Here is an 11,901-nt window from a genome sequence, read left to right as displayed (position 1 = left end):
GCCTGGTGGTCAAAAGATTGGAGTATCCTGTGGGTTTTGCTGTTGCAAAGACTGTAGCTAAGAATGCAGGGAAGGATTTCTCTGATCCTGCATTGGCCTCTGACCACTTAAAAATTTTTAAGGATTTTTTTCCCCCTGGAAGATGTGCATGTCTAGAGTAATGTTAGATTAATTTAGAATATACATGTAGTATTCTTTGTTGTATGTAGCTACATGTTATATGTACTGTGTATGTCACATGTTGTTATTTGTTCCAAGACTGCCAGGAGTTTTCAGCTGGTAAAATCTTCCAGGCATCTTTCATGGTTTTGCTGCTGGGTGTACTTTTCCATGGCTGCCTTCTGGCATATTTCAGTTTTCTGTGGTTTTTTTCCATTGCCTCTGGGGCTTATCTATAACCATTGTTGTAACTCATGGAAGGGCCATGTTCTTGTCCCCATCAGCTGGCTTCCAAGGGAAGAACCACTCCTGCAGAGCGGAAATGCCCCACTGCTACACCTGGGAACATGAAGAGGAAAATCAGTGAGTATGGCTCTGAGTTGTATCTGTGTAGTTGTTGACTCTGTAATGCTCCAACAGGGTTCTTCAAGTTCTGGGTGCACTGTAAAGCTGATGTTCCCTCCAGCCTGAAAAAAACCCTCAAAAATTAAGCCAGAATCTTCTGTGTTGGAATGAGCACGAGTTAAAAAGAATTACTGCACTGTCACTTTCTAATCTCATTCAGCCCATGAGGCTGTGATAGCAGCCTGATCCCAAGCCCCTCTGGAATGAATGGCTTTTTATGAGGTTTGCTGAATTAACTGGATGGATTTGCTGAAAAGCTGTGTCACTAATGATTAAAAATGGATAATAGGATGTCCAGCTATAATTATTGTATAATCCCTAATAGTCTAGTAAGAGCATAGAAAGATACCATAAAAGCTAGTTTAATTTTTTTGAATTGGTGAATTCTTAGGCATTATCAGGCACTTCCCTAATTTGTACCTTTTTTGCAATGCAGAGTTTTCATGTATGCAATAAAGAGAGCAAATAGTATTCTGAAATGTTAATTTGATTTTACCTAAACATTAGTGAGATAGATTCCAGTATTTGTAGGCACTTATTAGATAAATTAATAAGCTTACTATTGAGGATTGGAAGAGTAGTTACCATTACAGCATTTAAATGTGTTGTGTTTAGCTGGCTAAACTGTAATAGAAAAGTAAAGTCCTTAGGGCTTAATAGAAAGTGGTAACAGGAAGGTAATTCTCTTAACACAGCTGTAATTTTCTTGACATTTATGCACATATTAGGAATACCTAATGTGCTCAGTGCTGTAGATTGTGTCTCCAGTGCAACTGGTACTGCATTGTGCCTGGCAATTTTGGGGAATATATTAGCAATGATATTTTTATTTTTTTTTTCTCTGATGCTTGGTGAGAGAAAGTAACTTTGCAGTAAGTTAACTTTGCTATCGTTATATCCCAAAGAACTAATGGTGAAAATTATTCTGCCTTTTTCTAGAGCTCTTCATTTATATTCCTAAAGCATTCATGGCAAGCTGTAGCAGAGCAGGGGTCAGGTCACTGGATTAGGAACCTGAAGACTGAGTCACCACTTACATAGTGACTTGGAGGAAGTAACTTCCTTTCTCTTTGCCAATTCTCCTTCCTCTTTTTTTAAAGTCTCAGACATGCAAAATAATTACATCAGTGCTGCATTAAGTAATGCCAATCTGTGCAGAATAGAGATCTTTCTAAAAGCAGGATGTTTGTTGATGGATTTCTCCATTCCTGCTATGTTGAAGTTCCATTGTGCCTTTGTGCTGCTTAAATGGGTGTAATATTGGTAATATTCTTCACCTTCTTCACCTTCCTTTTCTACTGAAAAGTAGGTAGAACTCTCTAAGCTGAATCTTTTAGTTTCCTCACAGCCAGTTTGGTTTGGTACAGCATTTTCTACCTGTGATAATGGGACAGGGATACATTTTCCAGGCTCCTACCGACAGATCTTAGGAATTTGTTTTGTTTTGCTTTGTTTTACAGCTGACTATGAGCTCACTCAACTCCAGGAAAGACTGAGAGAGACAGAAGAAGCAATGGAAAAATTAATCAACAGAGTAGGACCTATGAATGACAGGTGTGTTTCAAATTAGAGTATTTTTAGGAGAGGTTCTAGTCTGATTAGAAATTAAACTTTCTTGTATTATTTATATTAAAATAACATTTTTATCGCTACTTCAAATTACAGAAGTTTGATTTTACACATCCCAATTCTTGTTCTGCAGTTTTTCTCTTTTCAGTAGTTATATATAAAATCAATAATTTTTTCCAACTTCATTTTCCTTAACTAGAAAAGCAATTATCCCTGTCTCCCCACTTTGTACAGTGTGTCATTTGGAAGAAAATGACAGGTATATGTAAACAGAAGATAAACCATCTACATTTTTAAAGTACATAAAATAGCCTATTTTATGTGACCAAAATAATATCCTGAATTATTATTTTCCAGTTCTATGGATTATTTTCCTAAATTGAAATGCTGTTATAATCTATGTAAATTCCTGTTAGAATAACCATAACATTTTTCTTTAAGGCAGAATTGTATAATAATCTGATTACATAACTTAGTTCCACTCTAAATTCTTGCATTTGCTTCTAAATATAAAAGACAAAGGGTTGTAAAATCAGCATTCCAAATTTTATTACGTTTATTAATGTTTCCTACAAATCTGATATCACCAATCTGTGTTACAAAGAAACACTGGGAGCAAGTCTATGTTTTTCATAAGGAGTAAAAAGAACAGGTCAATAGAACACTGCGTAACTGCAGTGGGAAAACTGAAATACCATAAATATGAAGGCAAAAAAGGAGAGCTGTTCTGGTTGTAAATCACGTTAACTTTGTCTGGATCAGCCAAGGCCTGTTTTAACCCATCCTGTAGGAATTCTGTGCTGGACATACACATTTTGTTCATTCATGCCTGGAACCACTTCTCTTTGAGTGCAGTTGTGCCCACTTTGTGCTGTGCCCTGCACTGTCTCAGGCAGACAAGGACCCCAATTTGCCCATGTTTAGCCAGGTCCCAGTGGGAGAGCCCCTAAACTGCTCTGGTTTTGTTAGTGGAACAGAAGGATCCTGCTTTGGCTGCTAGTCATCTCTGTTCTGGAGAGCTGACACAATGCTCTACATGCACTTTTAAGCTGACAGAAATAGGCTTATGAGCTGCCGAGATATTGTGCTGATTCTCAGGATGGAATATTTTTTTTTTTTACTGAGAAAATCGGTTTAGGGTCTGATCCAGTATTTGTTCTGCTCTTGTGTTATTGGCCCAAAGCCTCTATTTTGTAGAACTTTCCTTCTTTGTTCAACCAGACTATTTATAGAGATGGGTCTAAAGGTCTCAGGGGAAATGAGAATCTGAATCTAATGAAGAATTTTGTATGTTGCCTCTTTGAAGAGGAGGGGAAAGGCACCTCCTGGTGGAGCAAATAGCTGTTTTCAAACATTTTGAAGCTTTCTTAATCTACTAATTAATTTCACTAATGCTGGATAAGTCTATTAAAATAACCTATGGTTAGAAAGTGTAGTTAGAGTACTGAGCTAGGCTTATTCAATCTGGATATTGATAGATTTCAATAAAAAGGAAAGAGTAAGAGAGTAAAAATGACTTGAGCTTTATTTATTGATCTGCAGTTAAACAGAAACCCTTACACAGAAAAGTCAGAGACACAAATAATTGGTATCAAGTTTCAATTAAGACCTCAGGTGAGACCACAGCCCTTTACCCCAGGTATGGCAAAGCAACAGCCAGCCTGTGTTGTAGAGAGCAGCAGCCAGAAACTTGGATTTGCTTTTTTTTTAATGAGGTTTGAAGACCAACCTCCAAACCAACTGAGGAGACTTCCTTCTAAACCAGCATACCAGTTGGAATTGCTACACCATTAATTAGAGAAACGACCTTCCAGAAATGCAAATGTATCAAAAAGTACAAGTACTTTTAATAAGGCCTAGCATGTTACAGGAAGAATGAGAAGCAAGGTAAAGAAGCAAGGGGAAGAAAAAACTGCCAGGCCAGGTCCTCAATAATGCAACCCAAAATTTATATTTCTGCTAGTTAGGTAAGAATTAGGAATAATGCAGATCACCTACCTGTTTTTAAAATACTGTTTACCAGGCTGTCAACTGAAAAAACTTCCTTTTTTTATCCTAAACTGAGCAAAGGTGATATGGAAGAGTGAGAGGCTCTGTGGGGTGCCATTTTTTGGGATGTAGTTGCCTTTTGATAGTGATTACTTTAAGATGATGAAGCTAAAAAAATACCAGCTAACATGTCTGAGATGCCATTTTAGATTATTTAGATTATTTTCCCTGGAGTCATGATGGCTCTTCAGGAAATGTTCTAATCTCAGAGTAAGAATAAGAAACCTTTACCTCACCTGTTAGTGAGCTCTTTGGGACTCTACAAAGTGTAAGTATTGCCATTATGAAAAACAATATTTGTGTTGGAGCTACAAATAGAGAGAGCAAAAAAAAATGACCTTTTCTTGAACTGTAAACCTTCTGCATCTGTTATCCTCTTAGTATTCCTAAGTGCATTATATCCTGGTAAATCTCCCATGTGCAGGCAGCCAGTTGTCTTACACACTGCCAGCAGCCTACAGTAAGTCTTCCCAGAGGCCTTAAATGAAGTCAAAATAACACGTGGGCTTTAGTTTCTCCCTCTCTGCAGGGAAATTTGCCTTTTAAGCAAGGCATTTGGAGGAGGAATGCTCTGAAATACAGAGCCCTTGTGTTGCAATAAGACAGGACTGTTTTCTAATGAGAGTATCCCACATATTAGGGATTTTCCTGTATGAAATGCCACAGTGATGCAGCTGTATTGATTGATCCTGTTATCTGAGCTAGCTTATCTGCCCAATGTGCTAAAGAGATAGGCCTTTCTGTCTTCTGCCAAGTGATACATATTCAAATGGGGTACAGTTTTGTCTGTAAAAGGAGGATTAGTTCAGCAATTCTGTCACAGCTTTGGTCAAAGGCTGATGAAGCCATTCCCTTTTGTGGGCCTCTTAATTCACATCTCAGATTCCACATCTGCATAAACCAGGCTTTTGGGAAGATGCTGCCTCACACCTTCAGCTGTTTGTGGAATGGATTGCCACCACAGCTTGGGGCAAATCAGTGCAACCTACATATAGTGTTGGAATATCGGCTTTTCAAACTGTGGGGCAAGGTGCTCCTTGGTGGAAATGCAGAAAAGGGATGTTTTGCCTTGTGATCTCAGTGAAGCAGTTTAATCTAGGTAGGTGCCAATCAAACCAGCTCCTGAGCTATGTTCAGTTACAGACACCTGTGCTTGCAGCTGTGCACAAAATCCAGCCCAGGATCAGCACTTCCACCACCATAACGCCAACCAGCAGTAGGATGCTGACCTTACTTTAAACCAGTGTGACTTTGCTGCCCTTAGTGGAGTAGCCATCGTGTCACCATCATTCCCATTTAGGCAGAGTGGCACAAAGTACCTCTTGGAGTGCTGCTCCAGTCATTGCAAGCTTATTAGAATTCTGATAACTAAAATGAGGTTTGCCTAGATACTAACCTCCTAAAGCCAAAATCTGCTTCCAGCTCCTCTCTCCCCATCTCTTCCCTACAATTCACTGAGCAGCCTACACATTGAATCTACTCTTGGGGATTATCTGTCTTCTGTTCTCCAGACCAGAGATCACCAGGGATCATCTGTCTGACCTCACATACCACCTACAGTTCAGCATTCTGTGCATGCCAAGGACCACTCTTTCAAGTGACTGGGGGCAACAGCTGCTGACTGAAACACAGATGTAGAAGAACACCAGAGGAGTGGCTTGAACTGGCATTACTGCTCAAGAAGGACTTAAACCTCAATATATCATAATTTTAAACTCAAGGTGAAACAAGCACCATTGGTCAGAACCATGTTCACCCCTGGTGGCAACCAGTGTCTTTCTCATTCTGGCCTACTGAGTTAGCAGACTGCAGAGCACCCTCCTCCAAATACTACCTTTTTTGTCTATAAGATTTTTAGAAGCCTTTTTTCTTTTCAGAGAAAATAACATGTAATGACTACATGATCTTATCTGTTGGAAGTATTTTCTTTACAGCAGTAGTTGTATTACCTAAGCAGTAATAATTACTAGATCCAGCAGTGTAGACCTGGTCAAAAGTTTGCTTTCAATCTGATAAAAACCTCAGTCCTCTCCCTCTTATTCTAAAGGGGAAAATGTTAAATGTAACACCTTCTTTCCATTCTTAAATCTTCCTTCCTGTTTATTCCCACCAGGCTTCATTGTTGACTGTCTATAACCACAGGATGATCTGTCCAACTTGCAAATTTAATGGTCATAATTATAGATTTTAGAGTCTTGAGACTAATGACTGTGAGAAATTTTGATCAGCCTCACAAGCTACACATGTAGCACAGATTCAGAATTTCATTTCCTTATAATACTTCATACAAGGCACTGCATCCTAATTCTTACCTAACACACTTTCCAAGGCGAGAAATTTTTGTGGTGTCTTTTGTACCTTAACTCTTTTTTGTGTGTCATTTTCATCTTGCTCTCACATTGGCTTTACCCGCATCCCTTTACCTGTTTAAATTGCAGGCTTTTTGGATAAAGGGATAAACCATACTCCTCTGAAGTGCAGAGTACACACTCCTCACTAGGTTTCTCCAGACTGTACTGCTGGCATGGACTAAACAGTTGGGTTCAAACTCTTTTCATAGCTTGTAATAAGAGTGGACTAAATTCTGGTGTCTAATATTTTCTAGCAGGACTCAAAATGTTACAACAGACCAGGAAAAAATGTTACTTCAACAACTCCGAGAAATTACTAGAGTTATGAAAGAAGGAAAGTTCATAGATGACATCTCTCCTGAGAAGGAAGCTGAGGAAGCTCCTTACATGGCGGATTGGGAAGGTAAGCGAGGGCCTTTCTTATCATTGCCCTTACAAGGAAAATTGCATAAAGATTACTCACAGTTCCAGATCCTTTCAAAGTTTTGGTTAACTTTATCCTTCCTTTTCCAGAAGCCAGTGTTCAAAACTTTGATAGAGGTTGCTTGGCTTTTTTGTTTTCCCCAACCATGACAGAAAAAATAGACTCTGAGGTCTCCAACATTTCTTTTAGTGTAAACACTGCACTATCTGCTACCCAAAGTGGCATATGAATATTCACATATGCTTCATCTGCTGCTGGGGCTTGGCTGCTCTGGGTTTATATCTTTCCCCTTCTGTGCTGGGCTGGATTTCATGACAATCATAAAACCTTTGGAAATCAGAATCAGTATGTTTTAGATAACTTACAGTTTTTACTTTTGATTAATCGTTCTTTGTTAGCGCCAATGTTGTAAAAGTCATCTCCAGGAAATCTTTTAAAAACTGTTTATTTCGATGTCTTTTCCATTCCTTGGTGTTTACCTGCTACATAAATGTGTTTTCAAGATATCTTAGTTGAGCTGCTCTGTATCATAATTTTAAATGCAGACTTAATTTCTTGCTTTTTAAAAAGCTTTCAAAAATGATACAAAACATAAAGCATAAACAGTGGCCTTGAGCTCTGTTCATAAAGTAAAGTTTATGGTATTATTTCTAAAATGAAATGCACAAAGTCATTGATGTATCTGTTTTTTCAACTTTATCAGTAATGCTGTTTATAGCAAGTGTTCAAACCATTTATCAGTCAATCTGTAGGCAGAAAATAAAGAAGGATCCATTTAAAGATCTAAGACACACCATTTTTACCTGTTAGCCCCAATGGCTTCCAGCAAAGCTTAGCTTTCACTCCTGAAAGTCAGGACTGACATCCTGGCTTCCTAAAAGTAAGTTAATTCTTTTTTCATCATCTCCCAAGAAGACATGCTTTGCACATTCTTGCCATGGATTTAGCCCTGTGATGTGTACATGGCATTAAAGAGCTGACCCTTGCACTGGCAGTAGAAAAAACAACTGTCCTGTCCAACTTGCATCCACCACTGAGGTCAGGACTACTTTTAAATGCTGGTAATACTCCAAGCTCCATATCCCTTTATTCCTAAGGTTATCCAGAAGAGACCTATCCTGTCTATGATAACTCCGATTGCTTCAAGCGCAAACAGGACACAATCCTCGTAGATTACCCTGACCTGAGCCAGCCCTCTCCAGAAGAGCTGGCAGAAAGAATGGAGGGCATGGAAGATGAGGAGTATCCTTATGCTGAAACCCTGCTAAGTGATCTCACCACGGGAATGGGTGGTCAGGATTTAATGCAGGAAAAGGATGATGTAACTCTTGCCAGGGAGCAGAAGAGTGACCTTCCTGCCAGCCAGAGCACTGAGGAGTGCTGCTGTTGCTGTGATGATGATCCTGCTGTCATAGCAGAGAATGCTGGATTCCACTCCGAGAGCTGCAGTGAAGTAGAAGAGACAAGCCAAGAGGACCTGTCTGCAGAGTCAGAACATGAAAATGCAGCACTGGAAAAGCAAAAAGTCAGTGATTCAGAGGAGACAGGCACACTGAGAAAGCGCAACACCAAAGCACTTGGTTGATAGGGACAGCAATGGATGCTATCTGGATGGTAAAGGTAGAGGTCACGTGTCATCCACGTAGGTTTTGTTCCTCCCAGTGTGGACTTCACTGTTTTCATCTCCTTGTACCTGTTGCATTCTTGTGGTACCAGTCACATTATCTGCCTGAACTGGAAGCCAATGCTCTCTTTCATGCACTCATCATGGGTTACCATGATGCTGCCAACAGTGCTTTGTCCTTGATTTTTGAAGCCTTGTATTTTGGAGCAGATATTTGTGAGTCATTCCTTTTCAGTTCTGACGGAGCCATCCTTGGTTTTGCCCTTTGTCATCCCAAAGTTAACCAAATGTCTCTTCTGACTTTTTCAAAAACATCCCTGTGCTACCAGTTAGGAGAGTTAATCAAATCCTTATATATACATGAGTTTACTGGGATGCTGAAGGACAAAATATGCCTTCTTTCTCTTAGCTCAGTGTTAGGTGGTCAGCAGAGCAGATCATAGCCATACACATGTCATTGTACACATGTCATTCTCTGTCATTGCTCTCTACGCTTGAGAAACTCCTGTCACTGCAATTCACAAAAGCTCCTATGCTACCCCAACAGCCCCTTTCCCAAGTTATTCTGTGTTGTTGGAACAGTAGCCTAATCCATGTTGTGTTACTTGTCTGTGAGCAAGACTGGAGCTCTGTGAGTTGTGCTATAACTTTGCCTTAGCCATGGTGAAATTCCCAGATGATTGCAGGAAGTGGACCACAATGTGTGAGAGCACTAAAAATATCCCTAGAGATTAAAACCAAAAAAGCAGTGTTAAGGTTTGTTTGTAAAGGAGAGAACAGCATGAGGGGGACCCTCAGTCTGAAGGTAGGCTTTTCCTTCTTCCTGGAAACCTGTGGGTTTTTTATGCTCTTGGAATGTTGTTGCCAGGGTCATGTTGAGGTAACCCCAGGTATGGGATGAGAAGGGTGCTGGAGCCAAGGGCTCCTGAGGGGAGATGGCACCTGGTCTCTGTGCCTAAGGGACAGCCTTTCTTGTACAAGCAGCATGGCAGGTGGGATGGGCTCCAGGAAAGGGTCCCTCAGCTCCCATGACCCTCCTGCTTCTCCTATATCCAGACACTTTTCAGGCCCGCCATAACCTGATGTATAGGGCCACACTCATGGCCCAGTCACAGTGGCTGTTTGTGATGTCACCAGTGCCCTGAGTGCTCTGGCACTATAGAAGCAGGGCCCTCTGCAGCTGCCCCCCTGTCCACCCAGCTCTGGGGCCCTTGATGAATGTCTGGAAGGAAGTAAAGGCAGAGCAGCGAGGTGGATGGCAGCACACCTTTGTAAGGGACGGCAGCTGGGACCCTTCCAATGATGGACGAAGAGGAAGGCATGTGCCAGGAAGAGGTCACGGAGGAGGAGGAAGAGGAGGAAGACAATCCCCCCTATTCCATGAGTGCCACCTCCCTCAGTTCCCTGGTGATGGCCATGCAGAGCTTGGCTCTGTGCCAGCATGGGGGCATCGGCCTGCGAGGGAGCCACCAGAGCTGTGAGCTGGGTGGCCACCCACAGAGACACGTCCAGCAGCAGCCAGAGAGGGAGTCACTTCCCCTGGGCATGAGAAATGGCACTCGGTGCAGGAGAAGGAGGAGGAGGAGGAGGAGGAGGGGAAAGAGGAGAAAGAGGAGCATCAGCCCTTGCACCATGAGAGCCATGGCCAACATGCGAGGGATGACATCCAGTGTGTGCCTCCACGAATTCTGGCGGCTCAAAGTCCGCACCTGCATGGCTGAAAAATAAGCAACAAGTATGAAAATGCTGTTATCCTCCTTATTTGGTACTTTGGCCACAGCACCTGTGCTCCCGTGACCCCTTAAAGTAGGAGGTGTTTTTTAGAAACTTTCCAGTTCCGTGTCCACATCATGCTTTACTGGTGCCACCTTACATCCTGGGGTTTTTAGGCCATAACATCAAAATTTGAGACTAGTTTTTTTAAACAGAGTGAAGTTATTACAATGAAAGCATGGAGCCCCAGGGATTTCTACTTAGCAAATGCTAGAGAATATTATGGAGTCCCACCTTCCACATGGGGCCTGTCCTACTGGCTTACCCATTCCATCTCCTGGCAACAGCAATCATTTGTTGATTGCCATGCATTTTAGGAGCCCTTCCTTCTCATCCCCTACCCCACCCTTCCTGGAGCTCCTCTGCTCTGAGCCACAGGGAAAGGACATGAATTGACTTGGCTTTCACCAGGCTACTGTGCTGAAGTGACAGGAGTTATCACCAATAGGGGGACACTGAGGTTCCTGGGGTCTGGAGGTGGGGTTGCTTCAGTCTGAGGACAACAGCAATCCCTGATGGATAAGTCAAGTCAGCCTTGTATTAAAAATATTAGCAGACCAAGCCAAGAATGTAGGCAGCTGTTTCTTTGGAGCAGCAGCAGAAGGCAGTTTGGCCAGGAAGAAATGCTGGCCTTCACATGGAGGTCCCTTCTAGCTGCTTCATGGGAAGTTCTTTTCAATGTTGGGAAATAATTTTAAAAAACCAAACCAATAAACCAAAAATCTAACAGCAAAATTTCTTCCTCTCTTTTTTGGGATTTGATGAGTGCCTCTGTCCCCTCTTGTCCCTCCAGAATCCTGGAAGGGTATGGATGTGCAGGGCATAGACGCAGCCCGGGCGTTGGAGATGGTGAGGAGCTGGGGCCCATGGCACATGAGGGCAGGCTGAGGGAGCTGTCTCTAGTCTCGAGCGTGGGGTAGTGGTGGAGCAGGTGGCCCAGTGAAAGTGTGGATGCCCCATCCTTGTCAACATTCAAGTCCAGGTTGGCTGGGGCTTTGACCAATCTGGTCTAGTGTTGGCCTCACCCCAGTGTTGAACCAAGCCCTTACATCATTCCCCAGTCTTTCCAAGGAAATGGTAGGAGGTGTGCTGGAGCCCTACTGTGGATACAGGCACAGCCCACTGTGAGGCTGTGACACCTTTTCCTGGATTGTCACAGACAGGTGAGTGCTCCCTGGGTGTCACCAGAACTGTGACACTGAGGCAGAAACCCAGGAGCGGGCATCCCACTGCATCTACACCCACCATGGGTCTCTGAGACACTGCTTTAATGAAATAAATGGGATTCCCCTGGTCTGCAGCAGCTCCAAGCCAGATGCTGGGTGCCAGTCAGGGTGGGGTGCAGGCCTGGGGCACAGAACTGCTCACATCTGGCCCTCGGTGCTGGGATGGGGTGTGGGGGGAATACCCATGACAATTCTCCGTGGAAAGGACCTCTGCCACATCCAGAGTCACCACCCAGCCCTGTTTCATGCCAACCCCTCCAGCCCACCCCCAGGGTCTCTGTATCCCTGAATTATGGATCTGGCCCACCAACTGCCCTCACC

The 11,901-nt window shown here is 42.5% G+C and overlaps 1 protein-coding gene across 3 annotated transcripts in view; it reads right to left on the bottom strand.

The window, feature by feature from the left end:
• Window positions 1-285: 285 nt before the first annotated feature.
• Window positions 286-11,901, bottom strand: part of TUB (TUB bipartite transcription factor) — an 89,271-nt gene continuing 77,655 nt past the window's right edge. The window contains exon 13 of one of the 3 annotated variants that reach the window (XM_083863530.1): window positions 286-498. In XM_083863530.1, coding sequence (XP_083719656.1) covers window positions 440-498 — 59 coding nt within the window. In that variant the 3' untranslated portion in view covers window positions 286-439. The remainder of the gene's footprint in view (window positions 499-11,901) is intronic. The other 2 variants (XM_083863532.1, XM_083863533.1) reach the window with 2 other exon arrangements.

This window comes from Zosterops lateralis, assembly GCF_965231275.1.
Source record: "Zosterops lateralis genome assembly, chromosome: 6".
NCBI lineage: Eukaryota > Metazoa > Chordata > Aves > Passeriformes > Zosteropidae > Zosterops > Zosterops lateralis.
This window is presented reverse-complemented; position numbering and strand designations above follow the sequence as displayed.